The 27,045-nt window shown below is 42.2% G+C and overlaps 1 protein-coding gene across 3 annotated transcripts in view; it reads left to right on the top strand.

Annotated features, from left to right (window-relative positions):
• The window catches only part of brf1b (BRF1 RNA polymerase III transcription initiation factor subunit b), a 127,301-nt gene that overhangs the window by 61,184 nt on the left and 39,072 nt on the right, over positions 1 to 27,045 (top strand). For all 3 annotated transcript variants that reach the window (XM_021612195.2, XM_036985214.1, XM_036985215.1), the window contains 4 exons: positions 23,012 to 23,073; positions 23,607 to 23,688; positions 24,320 to 24,372; positions 25,890 to 26,167. In XM_021612195.2, the coding sequence (XP_021467870.2) occupies positions 23,012 to 23,073; positions 23,607 to 23,688; positions 24,320 to 24,372; positions 25,890 to 26,167 (475 nt within the window). The remainder of the gene's footprint in view (positions 1 to 23,011; positions 23,074 to 23,606; positions 23,689 to 24,319; positions 24,373 to 25,889; positions 26,168 to 27,045) is intronic.

The raw sequence follows: 27,045 nt of genomic DNA, 5'->3' as shown, positions 1-27,045 counted from the left end.
GGAAGCCAGTGGAGTGTGCGGAGGGAACACACAAACATTCTAGAAACATTGTACTAATGACTTTCAGAGGAATGCTATTCTATTTACATTGGGCAAATATAATGATATCATATCGCATTACATTATACAACTACAGTCGTGGCCAAAAGTTTTGAGAACGACACAAATTTTCATTTTCACAAAGTCTGCTGCGTCAGTTTGTATGATGGCAATTTGCATATACTCCAGAATGTTATGAAGAGTGATCAGATGAATTGCAATTAATTGCAAAGTCCCTATTTGCCATGCAAATTAACTGAATCCCGAACCCCAAAAAATTCCACTGCATTTCAGCCCTGCCACAAAAGGACCAGCTGACATCATGTCAGTGATTCTCTCGTTAACACAGGTGAGTGTTGACGAGTACAAGGCTGGAGATCAATCTGTCATGCTGATTGAGTTCGAATAACAGACTGGAAGCTTGAAGGAGGGTGGTGCTTGGAATCATTGTTCTTCCTCTGTCAATCATGGTTACCTGCAAGGAAACACGTGCCGTCATCATTGCTTTGCACAAAAAGGGCTTCACAGGCAAAGATATTGCTGCCAGTAAGATTGCACCTAAATCAACCATTTATCACATCATCAAAAATTTCAAGGAGAGCGGTTCAATTGTTGTGAAGAAGGCCATTTATGTGTGGGGTTGCTTCTCAGCCAAGGGAGTGGGCTTACTCACAATTTTTCCTAAGAACACAGACATGAATAAAGAATGGTACCAACACATCCTCCGAGAGCAACTTCTCCCAACCATCCAGGAACAGTTTGGTGACAAACAATGCCTTTTCCAGCATGATGGAGCACCTTGCCATAAGGCAAAATTGATAACTAATTGGCTTGGGGAACAAAACATCGATATTTTGGGTCCATGGCCAGGAAACTCCCCAGACCTTAATCCCATTGAGAACTTGTGGTCCATCCTAAAGAGGCGGGTGGACAAACAAAATCCCACACATTTTGACAAACTCCAAGCATTGATTATGCAAGAATGGGTTTCCATCAGTCAGGATGTGGCCCAGAAGTTAATTGACAGCATACCAGGGCAGATCGCAGAGGTCTTGAAAAAGAAGGGTCAACACTGCAAATATTGACTCTTTGCATCAACTTTGCATCATGTTCATGTTGCCTTAGCCTTTGCCACTAATGAAATGCTTGTAATTATTCTTCAGTATTCCATAGTAACGAAAATATCTAAAGACACTGAAGCAGCAAACTTTGTGGAAATGTATATTTGTGTCATTCTCATAACTTTTGGCCACGACTATAGTGGACAACTTTTTTTTATTTATTTTTTTACCCCAATTTCGTGGTATCCAATTGTTGTAGTAGCTACTATCTTGTCTCATCGCTACAACTCCCGTACGGGCTCGGGAGAGACGAAGGTTGAAAGTCATGTGTCCTCCGATACACAACCCAACCAGCCGCACTGCTTCTTAACACAGCGCGCATCCAACCCGGAAGCCAGCCGCACCAATGTGTCGTGCACCTGGCAACCTTGGTTAGCGCGCAACCTTGGTTAGCGCGCACTGCGCCCGGCCCGCCACAAGAGTCGCTGGTGCGCGATGAGACAAGGACATCCCTACCGACCAAGCCCTCCCTAACCCGGACGACGCTAGGCCAATTGTGCGTCGGCTCACGGACCTCCCGGTCGCGGCCGGTTACGACAGAGCCTGGGCGCGAACCCAGGGACTCTGATGGCACAGCTGGCGCTGCAGTACAGCGCCCTTAACCACTGCGCCACCCGGGAGGCCAGTGGACAACTTTTGACCAGAGCTTTGACCATAGGGTGCGATTTGAGACGCATGCCTAGTTCTGTGAGTGTAAAGGGACCCTTGGATGGTATTGTAGAACATTGATTGGCGTTTGAAGGGTTGTGTGCGAAGCCTTTAGTCCAATCAATTCCTTCAGATTAATTGGGGACTGATGTTGACCTTCTTTACACTTTTCTAGTCCATATAAACTACCTAGTCATTTTCCTACAGTTCTGCTGCTTCCTTTTGACTATGTAGGCTACATTGTAGTAGTTTGTCCTATAATTAAATTGTGTTTAATGTGAATAAAAACAGTATTCAGGCTAACAGCATCATTATCAGGGACAAGAGAAAAACACCAAGTTATTTTTCTTTGTGATAGTATGATATTATTGATTTGGAGAAATTCCACATTCATTGAAATGGTATGAGAAGTGAAATAGAATGTTATAGTAGTAGATCATTGGTCAGGCTTTGCAGATCCTCACAGCTGCTCGCCTCTTGACCCGACCCTCTTTACCCCTCTACCCCTATTTGACCTCCCATTTCCTTCTCCACTTGGCCACTGTCGCCTGTCCAAACAAACTGGCTCATATTTCCTTGAGGCACCCAAACACACTTCTGAATTACAGTAAGCCTAGTAAAAAGCTGGTGCTAGCATTACTAGCACGCTTCCTGAATACAGGAACCCTAATAAAATATTTAGCGCACTAGCACTACTAGCTAACATGCTCCCTGAATACAATAACCCTAATTAAAGTCTGTGATGTGAAATGTAGTTGGGCTAGCATTCTTTATAGGTTGCTAGCTAGCTGGTAACGGTAGCTATGCGGAGTGGATGGATATTATTCATCGTTGTCCTTGTGCCTGGGAAGCTGAGGTGTGTGTCTCGAATGGCACCCTATTCCTTATATCGTGCACTACTTTTGAACAGGACCCATAATGCTCTGGTCAGAATTAGTGCACTATATAGGGAATAATTTTGGACAGAGCAGAGAGGCTGGAGGGAAAGCTTCTTTGGGAGAGGCTCAGGCCCCAGGACTCGTAAACATTGGGCTTTAGTGGCTTTAGCAGAGATAAATCTCCCCAATCCCACACACACACAGAAATATAGGCGTGGGCTCACTGGCTCAGCGTCCTGCTCATTTAAAACCCTGCCGTGTATGTGTCGGTGATAATGTGTTGGTGTTATTTATTTAATTAATTATTTAATACAATACAAAACATACAAAAGACAACATACAGATGCACACAAACATCAACAACATCACACCTGACCAGACCCACCTGTTCCCACCTCTATCTCCACTGCCTGCACTACTCTCCGCCACGTCCTCAAATTGCACCATTTTGTTCCTCTCCAACCCTCACGCTCTTTCAATATTTAGATAATGAAGCATATGATCTTTCCATTGACTTAACGATGGAGGATTGGTTGATTCATAGTTTTTAAGTATGCTTTTTCAAGATAATTGACAAGAAGAGTATTGTCTAAGCCATTGCGTATCTCACTGCAAGTCTTGAAATATGCAGACAGATGGATTAAAGTAGAATTACATTGTAATACTTCTGACAGCCAACTTTCTAACTCTGCCCATAACTTTTGGACCTCATAGCATTCCCATAAAGTCCGAAAGTGAGTGTGTCTGCTCAAGTATTTGCCTAAAAGTGTGTGTTGTTTGTGTGGCATTATATAAATCTGTGCCTCCCTGCCTGTCTGTCTCCGCATTATCTGTGTGTGTGTGTGTGTGTGTGTGAGGTCTACTGGGCACCCCCACCCCCCTCACTCTTTAAAGCTGACAGTCCGGGGCCATCTCTCTGCAGGCTGTGTGTACAGTAGCTCCCGTGGACTCCATTTTATTTCCAGTCACCCCAGCATTCTGGCACCACTAAGTGCATCTGCCCTCAATAGGCGCTCCGTGATGAGCCAAAATGACCGATGATGTGACGACCTCCTTCGAACCCGGTGCCTATTTAAAGCAGTCCCACTTTCCCAAGGAGAGGACGCCGCTTTTAACTCCCCAGAGGCATCTCCCTCAGAATAAAGTTGTAACTAGTTCATGCTGATGTCATCAAAATGTCTCTTCATACTAGATCTAAACAGAAGTATCTAGCCTAAATACAGGATAAGGAGAGACCTATTCCCCAAACTAGAGCAGCGGCTGTTCACCTGACTTTGACGGCGCTAGCCAGATATAGGATTATCCAGTAAATCCAATCCAAGACCAGTGGTTATATTGGTTATGGTTATATTCTGCATGGTTTGAGCAAACTTGTCTTTTGTTGTAGACTGTTTTTAAAAACGATGTTTGGCATTAACTTTATGTGAACTCTGCCATTTTGAACAAAAATGCTAAACTCAGGGCTGAGTTTAGCAGAATTTACCTCACAGACAAGCCGTCTCTGTGAATTACAAACCTCGCTTGGTGGTGTACTGCAACGTGGGTTTGAGGCTACGGTTGCCAATCCTTCCGATTCGGCCTGAATTTTCTTTCTTTCTTTCTTTCTTTCTTTCTTTCTTTCTTTCTTTCTTTCTTTCTTTCTTTCTTTCTTTCTTTCTTTCTTTCTTTCTTTCTTTCTTTCTTTCTTTCTTTCTTTCTTTCTTTCTTTCTTTCTTTCTTTCTTTCTTTCTTTCTTTCTTTCTTTCTTTCTTTCTTTCTTTCTTTCTTAGCAAACAATTCATTTTTATTGGAATCACATAAACAACACAATCAATCAATATTACGGTACAATTGCCCAACCCCTCCCACACCCCACTTCTGAGCGTTTTTTCCATTACCCCCAATGAAATTATTATTATTTATTTTTTTCACCTTTATTTAACCAGGTAAGCTAGTTAAGAACAAGTTCTCATTTGCAACTGCGACCTGGCCAAGATAAAGCATAGCAGTTCGACACATACAACAACACAGAGTTACACATGGAATGAACAAAACATACAGTAGAAAAAAAAGAAAACAAAGTCTATATACAGTGACTGAAATAAGGTCAAATAAGGGAGTTGAGGCAATAAATAGGCCATGGTGGCGAAGTAATTACAATATGGCATTTAAACACTGGAATGGTAGATGTGCAAAAGATGGATGTGCAAGTAGAGATACTGTGGTGCAAAAGGAACAAAATAAATAAATACAGTATGTGAATGAGGTAGATAGATGGGCTGTATACAGATGGGCTATGAACAGGTGCAGTGATCTGTGAACTGCTCTGGTAGCTGGTTCTTAAAGCTAGTGAGAGAGATGGGAATCTCCAGCTTCAGTGATTTTTGCAGTTCATTCCAGTCAGTGGCAGCAGAGAACTGGAAGGAAAGGCGACCAAAGGAGGAATTGGCTTTGGGGGTGACCAGTGAGATACACCTGCTGGAGCGTGTGCTACGAGTGGGTGCTGCTATGGTGACCAGCGAGCTGAGATAGGGCGGGGCTTTACCTAGCAGAGACTTGTAGATAACCTGTAGCCAGTGGGTTTGACGACGAGTATGAAGCGAGGGCCAGCCAAAAAGAGAGTACAGGTCGCAGTGGTGGGTAGTATATGGGGCTTTGGTGACAAAACGGATGGCACTGTGATAGACTACATCCAGTTTGCTGAGTAGAGTGTTGGAGGCTATTTTATAGATGACATCGCCGAAGTCAAGGATCGGTAGGATGGTCAGTTTTACGAGGGTATGTTTGGCAGCATGAGTGAAGGAAGCTTTGTTGAGAAATAGGAAGCCGATTCTAGATGTACATTTTGAATGGAGATGCTTAATGTGAGTCTGGAAGGAGAGTTTACAGTCTAGCCAGACACCTAGGTATTTGTAGTTATCCACGTATTCTAAGTCAGAGCCGTCCAGAGTAGTGATGCTGGATGGGCGGGCAGGTGCGGGCAATGATCGGTTGAATAGCATGCATTTAGCTTTATTTGCGTTTAAGAGCAATTGGAGGCCACGGAAGGAGAGTTGGCATTGAAGCTCGTCTGGAGGTTAGTTAACACAGTGTCAAAAGAAGGACCAGAGGAATACAGAATGGTGTCGTCTGCGTAGAGGTGGATTAGAGAATCACCAGCAGCAAGAGCGACATCATTGATGTATACAGAGAAGAGAGTCGGCCCGAGAATTTAACCCTGTGGCACCCCTATAGAGATTGCCAGAGGTCCGGACAACAGGCCCTCCGATTTGACACACTGAGCTCTATCAGAGAAGTAGTTGGTGAACCAGGCGAGGCAATCATTTGAGTAACCAATGCTGTTGAGTCTGCCAATAAGAATGTGGTGATTGACAGAGTCGAAAGCCTTGGCCAGTTCGATTAACAAATTAAATGTAAACCGTGTCGACTGACTTTTATAATAAAATATATATATTGTGAATTACTTTTACAATCCAACAAATGCAATACCAACAACGTTTCTGGATTTTTATAATCTCTCAAAATGAGTTTGGCTTGAGTACCTACCCCTGAGTGACATTTTACGTTGAGCATTTTACGTTGACATCAAGGTGTAACATGCAAATGGTGTGGCTTGTAGTCTGAAAGGAAAGCATGGACAATGGTTCACTTGATGGTATTCCTACTAGTGGCTATACCGGCTGCTTGTTGAATCAGGTTTTCTGCCTTTTGAGCCAATATGCTCCTATCAGCTAGTTGCATTATTTCCTAATATAGACTAGACTTACATGAACTCTGGAACTGGTACCTCTTTGAATGTGTTTTTGAAGAAACACAACATTATTTACTATAAGATTTTCACATATGTATTTGGTACTTCAAATGCATGTTTAGCCAGGCCTGGCTTCTAGCCATGTGTTGTCGAAAGCTTTCCTTTCTTTCTTTCACTGGAAATATTGGGTACAGACCTTCCTCATGTTCCTTTTCAATGCAGAAAGCAGTACTATGGTCAACGTCATTGAGTGACTTTCTAGGTCTCTATTATGCTGTCCATGCAGACGGTCCCTTCCTCTCTCCCTCTGTCCTCTATTGGAGCTGCAAGGTGTGTCGGCGAAGGAGGGTGATTGGCCATGCACTGACCTCCTGCCGTGATGTAATTAGACAGCTGCTCCGGCCAACCTGCCTACCCCCCTGCCAGTGACAGTACAGCTGCAGCTCTGCTCTGCCGTACCACCTGGCCTTCATCTTAAAGGGACAGGCAACACTGTTCCGGTTTGTCTTTTTTGCAGTGTTATCTCAGGAGATTTGTTATTTCTTATATCTTATTAGTGTGGTTCCTGAGACAGAATATGCAGTGTTTGTGTGTGTCTCTGTGTGTGTACACACTGTATCTAAATGTGTTTGTGGAACTGACAGCTTACCACAGAGGAGCTCGCCTTGAACGGATGACAACTGACAGGAAGGGAGACAAGCAAGTGGCACCCTCCTCTCTTTTTCCCCTCCTGGTGTACACAGTCACACACACATCAGCTACACTCAGGGCCTGTCACGCAGAAAACACACTTGGGCTACAAAGCAGAGAAGCCTGGATATTGTCCTGAGAAACATTTTATGCTTATAAGTGAGATAATGTTGAAGGGGAGCTTTACATGCCCCAGTAATATGATGTAATGTGTCATGTTACAAATATGTGACCCACCACCTGGATTCGGTCCAATGTAGCAACATTTTAAATTGCGTTTTTTAAATTGCTTAAAAGTAGACTCAGAGCTAGAAAATTGTATATCTTACACTGCAGTTGAGGAATAATGGTACAGTAATTCTGCTTTGAAAGTTGACAAACTTGTAACCCCACTTTTGAGAAAATGTCCCTTGAATGTTTTGGTACACTTACTGGAGAGTTCTACACCCACTAATCATTGTTCACACTCTCTTAAGCCTTAGCCACACCCATCTCTTTAAGGATTCACATGTGAGGCCATGTGCTAAACAGAGTGAGTAGTGTAGTAATCTCCAGATAAAAATACACTTTATCTAGTCCTTGGCCTACAGTGCCTTTGGAGAGTAATCAGACCCCTTGACTTTTCCCAAATTTGGTTAGGTTACAACCTTATTGTAAAATGTATTAAATTGTTTTTTTTTTTCCCTCATCAATCTACACCCAATACCCCATAATGACAAAGCCAAAACAGTTTTTAGAGTTTTTTGCTAATTTGTTAAAAATAATAAACTGAAATATCACATTTACGTAAGTATTCAGACCCTTTACTCAGTACTTTATTGAAGCACCTTTGGCAGCGATTACTTCTCAAGTCTTCTTGGGTATGATGCTACATGCTTGGCACACCTGTATTCGGGGAGTTTCTCCCATTCTTCTCTGCAGATCCTCTCAAGCTCTGTCAGGTTGGATGGAGAGCTTTGCTGATCATGTATTTTCAGGTCTCTCCAGGGTTCAAGTCCAGGCTCTGGATGGGCCACTAAAAGACATTCAGAGACTTGTCCCGAAGCTACTCCAGCGTTGCTTGGCTGTGTGCTTAGGGTCGTTGGAAGGTGAACCATCGCCCCAGTCTAAGGTCCTGAGCGCTCTGAAGTAGGTTTTCATCAAGGATCTCTCTGTACTTTGCTCCTTTCATCTTTCCCTCAATCCTGACTAGCCTCCCAGTCCCTGATGTTGCCATCACTATGCTTCATGGTGCCAGGTTTCCTCCAGACATGACGCTTGGCATTCAGGCCAAAGAGTTCAATCTTGGTTTCATCAGACCAAAGAATCTCATGGTCTGAGATTTTCTCATGGTCTGAGAGTCTTTAGGTGCCTTTTAGCAAACTCCAAGTGGGCTGTCATGTGCCTTTTACAGAGGAGTGGCTTCCTTTTGGCCACGTACCATAAAGGCCTGATTGGTAGAGTGTTGCAGAAATGGTTGTCCTTCTGGAAGGTTCTCTCATCACCACAGAGGAACTCTAGAGCTCTGTCAGAGTGACCATTGGGTTCTTGGTCACCTCCCTGACCAAGGCCCTTCTCCCCCGATTGCTCAGTTTGGCCGGGCGGCCAGCTCTAGGAAGAATCTTGGTGGTTCCAAACTTCTTCCATTTAAAACATTATGTAGGCCACTGTGTTCTTGAGGACCTTCAATGCTGAAGAAATGTTTTGGTACCCTTCTCTAGATCTGTGCCTCTACACAATCCTGTCTCAGAGCTCTATGGACAAATCCTTCGACCTCATGGCTTGTTTTTGCTCTGACATGCACTGTCAACTGTGGAACCTTATATCGACAGGTGTTGGCTTTTCCAAATCATGTCCAATCAATTGAATTTACACAGGTGGGCTCCAATCAAATTGTAGAAACATCTGAAGGATGTTCAATGGAAACAGGATGCACCTGAGCTCAATTTCAGGTCTCATAGCAAAGGGTCTGAATACTTATGTAAATCAGGTATTTCTATTTTTTATTTGTAATACATTTGCAAAAATGTCTAAAAATGTGTTTCAGCTTTGTCATTATGGGTTAGATTGCTAAGGATATTTATTTATTTGATCCATTTTAGAATAAGACTGTAACGTAATAACATGTGGAAATAGTACACTTTCCGAAGGCACTGTATATCATAATCTGACTTTGGTGCAGGTCATGTTGTTCTTCACATTACTGTCTCTGCTAAACACACACACTATATATAATACAAATCTATGTTTATTTGTCACATGAACAGGATACAGAGGTTGTGAATGGTACAGTGAAATGGTCACTTGCATGGTAGCAATATCAAAAACAGAAAGTGTCCAGATAAAAATATTTTATAATTATTAGATTATGTTTACCTGATACACTTGTCTAAATTGATGGGTCATGCGAAATAAATGCTATAACCACCCCTCATTGAAGTGGATGGGTCACTATTGTCTATAGACATGTACACATGTTCATGAAATGCAATAGATGGCCGTAATCACCCCCAGACACACCTGGTTATCTTGATGGTCATGTAATCATCTGGCGAAATGGAGTCTTTTGTTTAGACATGTAGCTAGCTAGCTAGCTAAACAATGAACCGGCATAATCCCAACTCATACTACTACAAAACAAACATTGTTATAGCTGTAGTATGAATCTGCATGTAGCTACAGCTAACCAACTAGGTTCAATGTTAGCTAGCTAACATTAGGCTATAACTAGAAATACAATTGGATTTCTGATTCAAATAATATTACTACACAGATCATACACGTAATGTTAGCTAGTGAGCCAGCAAGCAAGCTAACGTTCGCTAGCTTTCTCACAGTAGGCTTTAACTTGCAATGAAAATGACTTTCTGGCAAAATTAGAAACGCATAATATCTGAATATGTAGATAGACTCTTACCAGTATACATGGATGAACACTTCATGGCAGACGGGAACCATTTAACTTAGTTTTGTTTATAGCTATACTGAACAAAAATATAAACACAACATGTAAAGTGTTGGTCTCATGTTTCATGAGCTGAAATAAAAGATCTCAGAAATGTTCCATACGAACAAAAAACAGGTTTACATCCCTGTTAGTGAGCATTTCTCTTTTGCCAAGATAATCCATCTACCTGACAGGTGTGGCAAATCAAGAAGCTAATTAAACAGCATGATCATTACACAGGTGTACCTTGGGCTGGGTACAATAAAAGGCCACTCTAAATTGTGCAGTTTTGTCACACAACACAATGCCACAGATGTCTCAAGTTTTGAGGGAGCGTGCAATTGGCATGCTGACTGCAGCCATATCCACCAGAGCTTATGCCAGAGAATCTAATGTTAATTTCTCTACCATCTGCCTCCAATATCGTTTTAGAGAATTTGGCAGTAGGTCCAACCGGCTTCACACCTGCAGACCACGTGTAACCATACCAGCCCAGGACCTCCACACCTGACTTCTTCACCTGCGGGATCATCGGAGACCACCCGGATAGCTGATGAAACGGAGGAGTATTTCTGTCTGTAATAAAGCCCTTTTTTTGTTGGGGAAAAACTCATTCTGAATGGCTGGGCCCCTCCAGTGGGTGGGCCTATGCCCTCCCAGGCCCACCCATGGCTGCGCCACTGCACAGTCATGTGCAGTCTATAGATTAGGGCCTAATGAATTGATTTCAATCTGCAGATTACTGTAACTCAGTAAAATCGTTGAAATGTTAGCAAGTTGCGTTTATATTTTTGTTCAGTATACATCTTGTTTGGCCAGCATTGTGTCAAGTTACTCCGGTTCACACTGACCGTTGCGTCTGCAGAAAGTAGCCCATCACAATTTTTTCCAACTGATCTGTCGATCGCGGCTGCTAAATTCAGGGTATCAATGTTGTTGAGAAAAGTAGTAAACCTTTTGTAGTTCTCGATGGCAAACGTTATATCTTCCAAAAGCGCTGAGGTAGAAAGGACTATCAACACATATTGATCAGCTCACGTTATAGACAGAAGCACGCTACATGGCAGGCCAATCCAAACTTATTTCTCTGCACATACAATTCCATCCATTATCTCAGCCAATCATGGCTAGCGGGAAGGTTCCTGTATTTTTCCGCGGCAAATCAACTAGTAATTTAACAATGCTATTTGTATTTACAGATGGAATACAAGTTTGTTATTAAGGCCCATGAAAGTTCACATGTTCCAGAAGGTATTTCTACCAAAAAAACGCAATTGCTAAAAATAATAATATGTTGAAATGTCTCTCTTGTAACGTGTGACATACACCTAGCTTCCTGAAATACGTCATATATAGCCATCTGCCGATCTGATGCAACACTTATTTTTATGTACGGTCGTGGCCAAAAGTTCTGAGAATTACACAAATATTAATTTCCACAAAGTTTGCTGCTTCAGTGTCTTTAGATATTTTTGTCAGATGTTACTATGGAATACTGAAGTATAATTACAAGCATTTCATAAGTGTCAAAGGCTTTTATTGACAATAACATGAAGTTGATGCAAAGAGTCAATATTTGCAGTGTTGACCGTTCTTTTTCAAGACCTCTGCATTCCGCCCTGGCATGCTGTCAATTAACTTGTGGGCCACATCCTGACTGACGGCAGCCCATTCTTGCATAATCAATGCTTGGAGTTTGTCAAAATTTGTGGGTTTTGTTTGTCCACCCGCCTCTTGAGGATGGACCACAAGTTCTCAATGGGATTAAGGTCTGGGGAGTTTCCTGGCCATGTTCCCAAAATAACGATGTTTTGTTCCCTGAGCCTCTTAGTTATCACTTTTGCCTAATGGCAAGGTGCACCACCATGCTGGAAAAGGCATTGTTTGTCACCAAACTGTTCCTGGATGGTTGGGAGAAGTTGCTCTCGGAGGATGTGTTGGTACCATTCTTTATTCATGTCTGTGTTCTTAGGCAAAATTGTGAGTGAGCCCACTCCCTTGGCTGAGAAGCAACCCCACACATAAATTGCCTTCTTCACAACAATTGAACCGCTCTCCTTGAAGTTCTTGATGATTAGATAAATGGTTGATTTAGGTGAAATCTTACTGGCAGCAATATCTTTGCTTGTGAAGCCCTTTTTGTGCAAAGCAATGATGACGACACATGTTTCCTTGCAGTTAACCATGATTAACAGAGGAAGAACAATGATTCCAAGCACCAAGGGTGTCCTTATGAAGCTTCCAGTCTGTTATTCGAACTCAATCAACATGACAGAGTGATCTCCAGGTTTGTCCTCGCCAACACTTACTTACACCTGTGTTCACGAGAGAATCACTGACATGATGTCAGCTGGTCCTTTTGTGGCAGGGCTGAAATGCAGTGGTCATTTTTTTTGGTGGATTCAGTTCATTTGCTTGGCAAAGAGGGACTTTGCAATTCATCTGATCACTCTTCATAACATTCTGGAGTATATGCAAATTGCCATCATACAAACTGATGCAGCAGACTTTGTGAAACTGTATATTTGTGTCATTCTCAAAACCTTTGGCCACGACTGTAGTTGTATAATGCAATGCGATATGATATCATAATATTTGCCCAATGTGAATAGAATAGGATTCCTCTGAAAGTCATTAGTACAATGTTTCTAGAATGTTTGTGTGTTCCCATGTCACCCCACTCCTCCGCACACTCCACTAGCTTACATTAACACCAAGACCATTGTAGTTGCCTACAGAGCAGCAAAAGGAACTGCCCCTCCCTATACCTTCAGGCTCTACTCAAACCCTACACCCAACCCGAGTACTCCATTCTGCCACCTTTGGTCTCTTGGCCTTCCCACCCCTACGGCAGGGCAGCTCCCGCTCAGCCCAGTTCAAGCTCTGCCCTGGCACCCCAATTGTGGAACCAGCTAGGACAGCAGAGTCCCTGCCCATCTTTCTGAAAACATCAGAAAGAGTATCTTAAATGATCCCACAGCACCCCCTCCTCAACCCTCCCCCCAAAATGTAGTAAAACCTTTCGTGATCTAACACTTGCGCTTGACTCTTTTCCCTCTTACTAGCTCTTATTTTACTGCTAGCTACTTTGTTGAGGAAAAATGTGCTTACTATGACTGTGATATTTGGTTGTCCCATCTAGCTGTTTTAAGATGAATACAGTAACTGTAAATCGCCCTGGATAAAAGTGTCTGCCAAATGACTAAAATGTAAAATGTTTCTATACATTTCTATTCGGCAGATGTATCCTTGTATAGCCCAAAAGCAGTGTTCCTCTTATATTCCAATGCTATTATGTAGGATTGCACTAAATGTTTCACTCGGTGTTCTTTGAGGTGAAATTAGCTTTTATAGCTCTCATAACCATTACTAGGCAATTTGCTGCAACATAACACGTTTTGGTACATTTTTGGGATTATTTGAATCATATTTAGGCTAATTATATTCACGTGTGTGTTTGTTTGTCTGTGTGTGTGTGTGTGTGTGTGTGTGTGTGTGTGTGTGTGTGTTTGTTAGTTACGACAGGAGTGCCAAGGCTGATTCATGTATAATTCGTAATTATTTACATAATTTGTTATGTAATTTGGGACAATGCTCAGTCAAGTGTACAGAAGTAGCTGGAGCACACTCTTCCTTGAAATATGCTGACTGTCGAAAAGGCAGTCTAATGCGGCCTGTTCCTAGCCTGGGTGCTATCATGCCACTCCTTGCCACTCCTTCTTTGACTTGAATGGCAGCATGGATAAGGCATGAACATAAACAGTTCTGGGTTCAGAAACTCCTTCAAGACCATTGGAAAAGCATTCCTCATGAAGCTGGTTGAGAGAATGCCAAGAATGTGCAAAGTTGTCATCAAGGCAAAGGGTGGTTACTTATTTGGTTACTACATGATTCCATATGTGTTATTTCATAGTTTTGATGTCTTCACTATTATTCTACAATGTATAAAATAGTGGGAAAAAAACAAAAACATGAATGAGTAGGTGTATCCAAACTTTTGACTGGTACATATGTGTATATATATCAATCTTGAACAGGATCATCTATTTTGTACTGATTTAAAGCAGCCATTTTAGAGTGATGTTGTTTTAAAACTCTGCAGCTGCAAAAATTAAAATCATCTTTACAATTTAAAAATAAGTCGACCGGTTTCAGATATACAGTGCATTCGGAAAGTATTCAGACCTCTTGACTTTTTCCACATTTTGTTACGCTACAGCCTTATTCTAAAATTGATTTTAAGAAATGTGTTTAAATCTCATCAATCTAAACACAGTATCTTATATTGACAAAGCGAAAACAGGTTTTTAGACAATTTTGTTAAAAATTTAAAATAAAGAACAGAAATACCTTATTTGCATAAGTAATCAGACCCTTTGCTATGAAGCTCGAAATTGAGCATTGATCATCATTGAGATGTTTCTTCAACTTGATTGGAGTCCACCTGTGATAAATTAAATTGATTGGAAATTAAATGGAAAGGCACACACCTGTCTATAAAAGGTCTCACAGTTGACAGTGCATGTCAGAGCAAAAACAAAGGAATTATCCATAGAGCTCCGAGACAGGATTTTTATGAGGCACAGATCTGGGAAGGATACTAAAGAAATGCTGCAGCATTGAAGGTCCTCAAGAACACAGTGGCCTCCATCATTGTTAAGTGGAATAAGTTTGGAACCACCAAGACCTTTTCTAGAGCTGGCCGGCCGGCCAAACTACGCAATCGGGGGAGAAGAGCTTTGGTCAGGGAGGTGACCAAGAACCTAATGGTCACTCTGACAGAGCTCTAGAGTTCCTCTGTGAGAACCTTCCAGAAGGACAACCATTTCTGCAACACTACCAATCAGGCCTTTATGGTACGTGGCCAAAAGGAAGCCACTCCTCAGTAAAAGGCACATGACAGCCCACTTGGAGTTTGCCAAAATAATGTTGGCCTGAATACCAAGCGTCACGTCTGGACGTCTGGACGCTTGGCACCATCCCTACGGTGAACCGTAGTGGTGGCAGCATCATGCTGTGGAGATGTTTTTCAGTGGCAGGGACTGGGAGACTAGTCAGGATCGTGGGAAAGATGAACGGAGCAAAGTACAGAGAGATCCTTGGTGAAAACCTGTTCCAGAGCGCTCAGGACCTCAGACTGGGGCGAAAGTTCACCTTCCAACAGGACACCGCCCCTAAGCACACAGCCAAGACAACGCAGGAGTGGCTTCGGGACAAGTCTTTGAATGTCCTTGAGGGGCCCAGCCAGAGCCTGGACTTGAATCCGATCTAAAATCTCTTGAGAGACCTGAAAATAGCTGTGCAGCGACGCTCCCCATCCAACCTGGCAGAACTTGAGAGGATCTGCAGAGAAGAATGGGAGAAACTCCCCAAATACAGGTGTGCCAAGCTTGTAGCATCATACCCAAGAAGACTGGAGGCTGTAATCGCTGCTAAAGGTGCTTCAACAAAGTACTGAGTAAAGGGTCTGAATACTTATGTAAATGTGATATTTCAACAACAACAAAAAAATCTAAATTGGGCAAACATTTCTCAAAACCTGTTTTTGCTTTGTCATTATGGGGCATTGCATGTTAATTGCTGAGGGAAAATCAATGTAATACATTTTAGAATAAGGCTGTAATGTAACAAAATATGGGGAAAGTCAAGTTGTGTGCACTGTATTAGTCCTAATTTTACTGTAGCATAGGCTATTCTGCAGCAAATGTACCTGTCACAAGAAGAAAAGCTTCCAGCTGATGAGATGATACATGCATTGTGAACTGCATTCTATACTAAGATGAGCTGTTTGTCCCCACCCGGAACGTTGATGACTGATCATGCAGATAGTAGAGCAGAGAAGGTTGTAGAGAAGCCAGATTTAGACATCGCATATCATTGAACAGTCCCATTTCACATCATGCTGTTCATAGAGATAATGTATTATAATTAATGCTCTGATCAAATTGTGTCACCTGCTGTCTAACTATGCTAAATCCGAATTATTAATAATTGCCGATCTTAATCTGGATTGGTTGATTCCAGTATCTGATGGGCTTAAAGATATTTGTACTGAGCTAAATCCAACTCGCTCCAACTTTAAACACCCTGAAAAATCTTCTCTCTTCGATATTATTCTAATACCCCTCATGAGTTTACAGCCAATGGGATATATCAGTTCAGTAACCATTGTCCCATTGCCTGCATAAGAGATGTTGCAGATGAACATGCACCGCACAAAATGCTAAGGGTGAAAACAGTTCTAATCCTTGGTTCACGCATAAATTGTCTGAAATTACAGGAAATACATTTAGTTTGGGCTAACGCTAGACTGACTGATTCTACATCAGATTGGCAGTCCTTCAGACAATTGAAAAATGAATGTCTATATCTGGGGTTAGAAAAGCAAAATCACCATATTTATTTGTGTATCGGAGAGTGGTGGTAATCCAGCTAATTTCAGGAAAGTGGTCAAATCTTTGAAACAAAACTACACCCCCTTCTTACTACAGCACATTTTGACAGCCTCTGGTCCCATACTAAACAAAATGTACATTTGTAGTGTATTTTGCTTCAGCTGGCAACGTATTTGAAAGGATAATCTTTAAAAATTAATATAATTCTACTAGAGAGTCCTCTAGTCACCTCAGAACAGATTGTAGGGAATGATGCACAAACAGACTTACATATTTTATTTTCATTTCAGCTACTTGATATCTATGATGTACTAAGTGCTTTGCTAAAGATTGATGTTTAAAAAAAAATCCATATGCGCTGACTCACTTAATCCCTTCTTACTGCAGCTCTCTGCACCATTCTTGTAGAACCATTGACCCATATTTTGTTTCTGCTGTTATCCCTAAAATCTGGAAAGCAGCACATGTCCTCCCCGTACATAAAGGAGGAGATCCTTCTGACTTAGATAACTACCGTCCAATCTCCAAATTATCTTCCCTGTCAGCTAAGAATTGTTTTAACTTCTCTCTCTATTCTTAATGTGCACCAATTCAGTTTAGACCTGGACACTGTTTCAGCTGCTACGCTTGTTTTACATGATGTGTTGAATTGTTTAGATCATAAAAATCATTGTGCTGCCTTATTTATAGACCTTTCCGAGGCCTTTGACACTGTTGACCAAAACACTCTTATTCTAAGGTTGAGTGAAATAGCCTGTATCAGGCTTCTTGCATGTGGTTGGAGAATCGTCTGTCAGATAGTACTCAATGCGTGATTTCTGATGGTGTCAAGTCTAGTTTCCTGGATATTACAAAAGGTTTTACCGCAGGGGTCAGTACTGGGGCCTGTTCTCTTTACAATTTAATCAATAATATTGGTCTATCGGTTATGCAGACGACACTGATATGTATGCCATTACCCCAACTGTTGACCAGGCTATGTTAGAGATGCAATGTGACTTTGTTGCCTTACAGAAAGCCCTTGTTTGTTTAGAACTTGTACTTAATGCAGGTAAGACTAAATATATGTTGTTCTCCAATTCTCACAAAAAAGTTTCAGATGGACTACATATTTATTCATTGGATGGTTCTTCCATCGATCAGGTTCCCTCCTATAAATATCTGAGCATTTGGATTGACAAAGATTTAAAGCAAAAATATATATACACTGCTCAAAAAAATAAAGGGAACACTAAAATAACACATCCTAGATCTGAATTAATGAAATATTCTTATTAAATACTTTTTTCTTTACATAGTTGAATATGCTGACAACAAAATCACACAAAAATTATCAATGGAAATCAAGTTTATCAACCCATGGAGTTCTGGTCCTCTTGCAGGAACTGCTGGCACACTCCAGCCACATGAGGTCTAGCATTGTCTTGCATTAGGAGGAACCCAGGGCCAACCGCACCAGCATATGGTCTCACAAGGGGTCTGAGGATCTCATCTCGGTACCTAATGGCAGTCAGGCTACCTCTGGCGAGCACATGGAGGGCTGTGCGGCCCCCAAAAGAAATGCCACCCCACACCATGACTGACCCACCGCCAAACCGGTCATGCTGGAGGATGTTGCAGGCAGCAGAACGTTCTCCACGGCATCTCCAGACTCTGTCACGTCTGTCACATGTGCTCAGTGTGAACCTGCTTTCATCTGTGAAGAGCACAGGGCACCAGTGGCGAATTTTCCAAACTTGGTGTTCTCTGGCAAATGCCAAACGTCCTGCACGGTGTTGGGCTGTAAGCACAACCTGTGGACGTCAGGCCCTCATACCACCCTCATGGAGTCTGTTTCTGACCGTTTGAGCAGACACATGCACATTTGTGGCCTGCTGGAGGTCATTTTGCAGGGCGCTGGCAGTGCTCCTCCTGCTCCTCCTTGCACAAAGGCGGAGGTAGCGGTCCTGCTGCTGGGTTGTTGCCCTCCTACGGCCGCCTCCACGTCTCCTGATATACTGGCCTGTCTCCTGGTAGCGCCTCCATGCTCTGGACACTACGCTGACAGACACAGCAAACCTTCTTGCCACAGCTCGCATTGATGTGCCATCCTGGATGAGCTGCACTACCTGAGCCACTTGTGTGGGTTGTAGACTCCGTCTCATGCTACCAATAGAGTGAAAGCACCGCCAGCATTCAAAAGTGACCAAAACATCAGCCAGGAAGCGTAGGAACTGAGAAGTGGTCTGTGGTCACCACCTGCAGAACCACTCCTTTATTGGGGGTGTCTTGCTAATTGCCTATCATTTCGACCTGTTGTCTATTCCATTTGCACAACAGCATGTGACATTTATTGTCAATCAGTGTTGCTTCCTAAGTGGACAGTTTGATTTCACAGAAGTGTGATTGACTTGGAGTTACATTGTGTTGTTTAAGTGTTTCCTTTATTTTTTTGAGCAGTGTATATGGATAAGCTAGAAGTAGATCTTGGCTCTCCCTAAATAGCAAGAAGCAGATTGTACAGTCAACTTTTCTGCCAGTTCTTGACTATGTTGACACCATTTATCAGATTGCAGCAGCCACTATTCTTAAACGTTTGGATGCCATCTACCATAGCACCCTTCGCTTTATCACAGGGGACAGTTTTAATACTCACCACTGCATCCTGTATCAAAAGGTTGGCTGGTCCTCTTTAAAGTCCCGTAGATCACTTCTACTCAAGATTCCAGTTTACTTAACTTTGTTTCTAACGCATAAAATAATGAGCTACCAAACCTGCTCGAAGGATTGATTAACTATTTATGTCCCTCTGGTCTCAACCATTTAGCTAAATCCTCTTTTAGTTTTAGTTCCCCCCAATGTTGAAATAATCCCCCAAAATCGTTGCATCTTAATTCCCTGGTGCCACTAGTGCAGTTTAGGACTCTGGTGTTGAATTCATTAATTGCAGTTGTTTCGATTGATTGTAGTGGTTTATTTGTAGAAATTGTGGTGTTGAGGTTGTGCCTTGTGGTTATTTTTATTCTTCTTGTTTTATTTGTAATGTACATTTATCTTCCTGTTTGTGAGAAAATGTTTGTACTTAGGTCACCATTGGGAAAGAGACACTGGTCTCAATTGGGCTACCCTGAATAAATAAAAGGTAATAAAAATGAACATTTATTCACAACAGGAAACAGGAGTGGGTTTGGGCGGTAAATCTCGGTAACCAGGTTCTCCCTATTAAAGTTTACACTTTTGGAACTTTCTCACCATTCGAATATTGGAAATATCAGTTCCACTCTTCACTCTGAGCAAGCAGTCCACACACAGTCACACACAGTATTCCTGTCTGCACGCTACATAGCCCTGTGTCTGTGCAGCTCTGTACTGCCTTGTTGTTGACCCCAAGACGGCCCCTGAACGTGCAGGGAGTCATTTCTCTGCCTGTGTGCATTTGTGGCTAATGTTTACTGGCAGCCCCAACTCCAATCTTACCCAACAGACAGTCTGGCCACTGGGGACCCCTGTCAATATGCTGGAAATATATGCTGGAAACAATCTTGCTCTACTCTGCTTTTTATTGCCCTCCCCTTTCACTTCTCTTTTCATGTCTGTCTTTGGGTTTCTCTCTCTCTCTATCTCTCTCTCTCTCTCTCTCTCTCTCTCTCTCTCTCTCTCTCTCTCTCTCTCTCTCTCTCTCTCGCCCTCCATTGAATTGAAAGTTAATTGAAAATAATGTAATTGAATGGAATACACAATGGAATTGATTGAATATACAGAACGTTAGAGTCTGAGGTTTGGCAGCTTTGTTGCCATTATACATGGAAGCACAGTCCAAAGATGGTAGCTGCCTGTGACTAGATCTGTCACCAATAAGGAGACTCTATACTGCTGTGTCATTTGGATTGAAATTCACAGTGACACTTGGATAGATAATCCCCAGATCTGTAAATTAATCTCCCTCTCTCTCTGTCTTTCTCTCTCTACCTCTCCCTCCATCTGCCTCTCTTTCTTTCATTCTCTCTCTCTTTCTCTCTGTCCCCCACAACTGCTATTTTCATCACAGTACGACGTCCTGTATCAGTCGTTGCAGGGTCCCATCCAAACCCCCAAATGACAGCATAATGAAGGCACTAAGATGGCTGACAGATTGTGACCCATATCTAGGCTGCTATTTCTCATGATGGGTTTCCACCAACCCCGTTCTCTGGCGTTCCCTTGATCTTCTTGGCAGCTTGGCACACACGGCTCGTTCTTTTGAATGCTCGTTTCTGGTTGCCTTTTTCTGTTGCAAAGCTATCAATTTAGATCTATGCTACGTGGCTCCTTATGTAGGGAAGGTGTCTTATACCTTCCCTACATTATATCGGCCTACATCTAAATAACATATGGCTCTTCCCAAAAAGAGCTTCTAAACCAGGAAGTTTCCCCAGTGTTTATGATGATGATGTCATCTCCCTAAGTCTACCATTACGACATTCAACATTTACCGAACCTGCTTAAAGAATATCGGCATAGGTCCCTATTAGTAGATATTGCGCTAAGCTGTTAAACTATCCCAGCATACCACCCTGCATACCACTGCTGGCCTACTTCTGAAGCTAAGCAGGGTTGGTCCTGGATTGGAGACCAGATGCTGCTGGAAGTGGTGTTGGAGGGCCAGTAGGAGGCACTCTTTGCGCTGGTCAAAAAAATATCCCAATGCCCCAGGGCAGTGATTGGGGACACTGCTCTGTGTAGGGTGCCGTCTTTCGGATGGGATGTTAAAATGTGTTTCCTTACTCTCTGATGTCATTAAAGATCCCATGGCACTTATTGTAAGAGTAGGGGTGTTAACCCCAGTGTCCTGGCTAAATGCCCAATCTGGCCCTCAAACCATCACGGTCACCCAATAATTCCCAGTTTACAATTGGCTCATTCATCCCCCTCCTCTCCCCTGTAACTATTCCCCAGGTTGTTGCTGTAAATGAGAACGTGTTCTCAGTCAACTTACCTGGTAAAATAACGGATAAATGAAATTTTCATAGCTCTTAATGATCCAGCAAAGCTTGTTTTTATCACACAAAATACGTTTTTGAAGTCAGGAGAGTCTCAGAAACGGAGGAAAGAGATCCTGGGAGAAGAATGTCAGGGATGATGCCTCTTTTATAAATGGAAGCCATTGGAAGAGTTTGAAAAAGAAAGATGGGTCAAATGAGATTGTGCTCTGCTGGTTTTGAAAGTTGCACTGTTGTCACAAACCGTTGCTTAGGGACAGTTTATTGAGGTGAAATGAACTATGGGGACAGGACAATCTTATTTAGATTCTTATTTAGGTAGGGCTATTTGTGTTGTTTGGTTATAGTGGTGTCCTGGTCACACATCCAGTCCTTCTATGTAAAGAGTATTTGGACTTTATGGAGAGTATTTTTACTGTATCGCTTTTGAGAATGTTATCCTTTTTCGCTAAGTAGAGGTCAGATCTCTTATGCCACAAGTCAACTTTCTATAGTTTTTTTCCTCAGTTCTACCTTTGGATTTTAACTATTCATAGAGGGATATAGGCACCTTGTAATTCAATATTTCTTCGCATGTTGAAATAAGAATTTGCCATTTAATCGGCTCCAAATGCAATTTCAAATTTTAACAAGGGGGATATTTGTTTCCTTACCTTAAAATAAGTATTTGGATAAGGAATGTCTGCAATCCACACTTATTTTTTTATATTAGCATTTCCCGACCAAAACCCCATGTAAATCAATATCCCCAATATTCTGAATTTGCCCAAATAATTTCAGACTCGGATATCCATATTTAACCCATGTCAAGCTACTGATAAACGTGAGCATATTGATGAACTGCATCACACAATATGAATATGTAATGGTGTCAGTCATTATACCAGGCTCTCTGTGTATTTCCCTTGTATCTGCCTGAAAATGCAACATTATAATGGGTGCTGGAGATTAATACAAAACACACATTGCAGTGGAAGACAATTCCAAAATCTCTCCAAATAAAACTCAATCCTCTCAGCTCTCACCGCTAAGCCTGTTACGACAATTACAGCATACCACAAAGGCGGCCCGGGGTCCGCCTACATTATTGATGCAACTTGGGTTAATACTAAACAGCGTAGCATCGCATTGTCTCAGAGACTCTGAACACTCCAGACTCCAGCGAGGCGGAGAAGATTATCTCTCCGTTTCAAAATGGCCTCCCTCTCCAATGAATTACCTGACTGCGCAGTAATCACAGAGTCACGCCTGAAGGCATGCAAGGTTTCGAGGGCACCAAAAGAAAATGGGGAAATCATTATCAGATAATCAAGCCTTTTGCCCCGTCCCCCTGGAAACATGGAAATCAAGTCCCTGTCAAATAAAAAATAAAAAACTGCCCTCTTTATTAAAAACGTGAAAACAGGAGGCTTTGTCTGCATTCCAAATACCACCCTATTCCCTATATAGTCCATTACTTTTGACCAGAGCCTTATGGTCAAAACTAGTGCACTATATTGTGGATAGGGTGTCATTTGGAATGCTACCCTTGATACGACATTAAACGGAGCCCTGTCTTCCAGAAAATGTGAAGACAAGTGTTGTTATTAGACTGGTAAATGTGTTGTTCTCTGTCTCTCTTCTCAGATGGCAAGTCGGAGAGCGGGGAATTGGACCTGGACGGCATCGACGATAATGAAATTGAGAGGGTATGCTCTTCCTCTTAAGTGCTTTTGAGATAAGAATACTTTTAACACAAATCATAATGATTTTTCTTTAAACACAAGCTTCCTCTACTTATGTCCCTTACATGAGAGCTTTTTTGTTGTTCCATATCCCAATTCCCACAGAGTGCCAGCCATTATGGGGTGGCAGGTAGCCTAGTGGTTAGAGCGTTAGACTAGTAACCGAAAGGTTGATAGATCGAATCCCCTAGCTGACAAGGTTAACATCTGTTGTTCTGCCCCTGTTCCTGGGCCGTCATTGTAAATAAGAGTTTGTTCTTAACTGACTTGCCTAGTTAAATAAAAATGTTTTTTATCAACAACGACACTGGAGTAATTAGGGTTAAGTGCCTTGCTCAAGGGCAGATCAACATATTTTTCACCTTGTCTGCTCAGGGATTTCGAACTAGCAACATTTTAATTACTGGCCCTATGCTCTAACTGCTAGTCTACGTACCCTAGCACTTTACCGTTATAGCACCTTACTAAAACCCTTACTTCCCCCTTCCTTCTTGCAGTATATCCTCAACGACAAAGAAGTGAGAGTTAAGACGGCTCTGTGGATGAAGCAGAATGAGGAATATCTGAGGGAGCAGAAAGGTGAGTGAACAGACAAAGGCAAAACCTCTCATGCCCCATTCAAAATACACATATTCATATTGATCCACCGTGTTACGACGCAGTTCCCAAACAGGTTTTCATATTAGCCAGCTCTGTAACGAACCAATTGTTCCCAATCCTCGATGGTCAAAAATGTTTGTTTAAGATTTTCTGCTGTCATCATGGTCATTAACCTCTTTGTTGAGCATTTTAAGTACTTGTCCCTTTAAGTCCCTTCAATATATTTATCTATGTTAATTTATGTTAATTCACCCTCGCCCAGTTGAACCAATGGAATTTATTAGGCTGTTATTTTGTTGTAAGTGGCTTAATAGCTAGGGTCAACAAAAAAGGATGTGTGCCTAATTACGCCCTATACCCTTTATAGTGTACTACCTCCCATAAGGCACTGGTCAAAAGTAGTGCACTATATAGGGAATAGGGTGCCATTTGGGGATGCATCCTCTATTCCCTCTGAAATACAGCTGTAACTAAGTCTTCTATTCTATCAGTACCAGAATACAGTAATTACCTATACTATACTATTGTCTATACATAATGACCTATTCAGTCCTTACTGTCTATTGTGGAGGTGATATATCCAGTTGTTTTGTTCTTGTTTTTTTTTTAGAAAAGGAGGAGAGGATAACTAAAGAGAAAGAGCAAGGGACCTACAAGGAAAAGGTAAGGAATTGAAGGGTGGATATGGTGTGTGTGTGTTTCTGTCTGTCTGGGTTTTATATGCGTTTGTTTCATGTGCATGCTTTTGCAGCTGTGTGCTCAAGAATTGTGTGTGCACGTGTGTGTAGAGGTGGCCCTTCCTCAGTCCCACGGCTGGCTACAGACACAGAACAGCTGTTTGTCTAGAGCTTTCGCATATTTTCAGTTTGAGCCAAATCAGCCTGTGCTCTGTTCTGGTCTTCAGTTTCAATGCAGGCTCCAGAGACTATATGAATATGACTACTATGGCAGGGGTGCGCTAACCCTGCACTAACCTGTCTCGCCATCTCCACATCTGCCCGCTTTCAACCCGGTCGGATTAGCCGTACTCTAGCAGAGTAGCAGACCGCCTAATGAGGTGCAGAGAGGACATGATACCTATTCCAGATGCTCAGGGGTGAAGTTACCCTTAGGTACAGATATAGGATCAGCTTCCTCTCCCCCCAATATTTACCTTAACCATTACTAGAGAAAATGTAAAACTGGCCCAAGATCAGTGTCAAGAGGCACAACTATGGAGGAGGGGCTCAAGGTCCACAGTAGTTGGGGTCTTATTGTGGTCAAGGCAGTGGGGGTTTTCCTTGTGCTGATACAGCGTTCTGTATGATAAACAGGACCTGCGTCCCGGATGGTGCCCTATTTCCTATATAGTGCACTACTTTTGACCGGAGCCCTATAGGCCCTGTCAAAATTAGTAATGCACTACATTAGGGTGCCATTTGGGACACACCCAAGGTCTTTCGGAGATCACTTGAAGGTCACGGCCGACCGAGAGGCATGGAAAGGTTTCAGGGCCTACTGAGCTTCTGTCATCTCGCTAATCACAGACTTTTTTAGGGTGACATCATGCTTCCTGACCCCAAAGAAAAAGGGCGTATCGTCCTTGACTTAATACAACACTTAACTAGCTACTGTTGTTATTACTATCAACAGCGATTCTAGTTAATGAGTTTACCATTTGATACGTTATCACTAATATCAATATATCAATCTGTGAATGTAACTCTCAACTTGGTGTCTCCCGGCTTGCAATGTCCTGCAGCTGAGTTCTCCGTCTCTGGTCTTGGAGAACTACTGGTTGCTGGGCTGGAACAAAAGTCTACAGGACCAGATTAGAGAATGCCACTCTATACATCTATCATATCTGACATAGTAGTATGTACAGTATATCTGCATCGCATTATTAAGTCTCGCAAATTCCTCCCTAAATAAAAAAGAAATAATAAAGGTAATCTTAATGCTTCCAACAATCTAATGGAACTCATTCAACCAATTTTAAATTCCTCCCGACATATCAGGGGGGTATTCACTAGGAACCAAACGTAAGCAAATGGCTGAAATGGGGAGGGACTAACCTGAACTTGTCCAATAACAAACACTTGTTTTCGTTGCAAAACATTTTGCTCCGGTTTACTATGGTGTGCACTAATGAACACACTCCAGATCTTCTCAACTCTCCCCCCTCTCTCTTCCCCTTGCAGCCCAAGAAAACGTCCAAGAAGCGGGAGCCCATCCGTGCCAGTACGGCGGGCGAGGCCATCGAGAAGATGCTGGAGCAGAAGAAGATCTCCAGCAAGATCAACTACGACGTGCTGCGTGACCTTAACAGCAAGGGTGGCAGCGGCAACAGCAGCCCTGCCCAGCCAACCTCCACGGAAGAGCCACCTAGTGGCCCCCCTGGGCGGAAGAGGCTGACCCGCCGCAAGAAGCAGCCCAACAAGACCAATATGGGCCTGGCCACCACCATCATGGGCAAGAGGTAAGGGGATTTCAACTAGAATTGTTAGAAGTAACCTAGCCTTCACATATGGATGAGTGTAACTAACATTTACATTTTAGTAGACGCTCTAATCCAGAGCAATTACAGTAGTGAGTGCCTACATTTACCTACTGGTCCACCGTGGGAATCACACCCACAAACCTGAAGTTGTAAGCAGCATGCTCTACCAACTGATCCACACGGGAGAATTAGCTTGGGTTGAGCTAATTCTGTTCTCATTAGTAGGTCTGCAGGTTTTATTTCTTAAAGGGATACTTTGGGATTTTGGCAATGAAAGCCCTTTATCTACTTTCCCAGAGTCAGATGAACTTGTGGATACCATTTTTATGTCTCTATGTGCAGTTTAAGGAAGTGGCTAACTAGTGTTAGAGCAATTGCTAACAACCATAGACTTCCAGTCATTGCGCTAACGTTTTTACACTGCTGCTACTCGTTGTTTATTATCTATGCATAGTCACTTTATCCCTACCTACATGTTCAAATTACCTCGACTATATAGCATCATTATTGTTATTTTATTGTGTTGCTTTTTTTTATAGCTTTTTTTTATTTTTTTTTACTTTAGTTTATTTATTGAATATTTTCTTAACTCTATTTTCTTAAAACTGCATTGTTGGTTAAGAGCTTGTAAGTAAGCATTTCACGGTAAGGTTGTATTCGTTGTATGTGACAAAAATTAGATGGGAGTTAGATTTGATTTGAATGCTATTCATGTGTGAATATAGGAGAAGGTACAGTAGTGAAATGCTAATGTCAGGACTATGCTTCAACAGAGAAGGAATTGGAGTTATATAGAAATGTTTAGATTGCGAAAAGTCCTTTTGGTTGGAAAATATCCCAATAGCTGGGCTCTGAGA

Source organism: Oncorhynchus mykiss, chromosome 8, assembly GCF_013265735.2.
Source record: "Oncorhynchus mykiss isolate Arlee chromosome 8, USDA_OmykA_1.1, whole genome shotgun sequence".
Lineage (NCBI taxonomy): Eukaryota > Metazoa > Chordata > Actinopteri > Salmoniformes > Salmonidae > Oncorhynchus > Oncorhynchus mykiss.
Note: the sequence above shows the minus strand (reverse complement) of the source record. Positions and strands in the feature narration are given on the sequence as shown.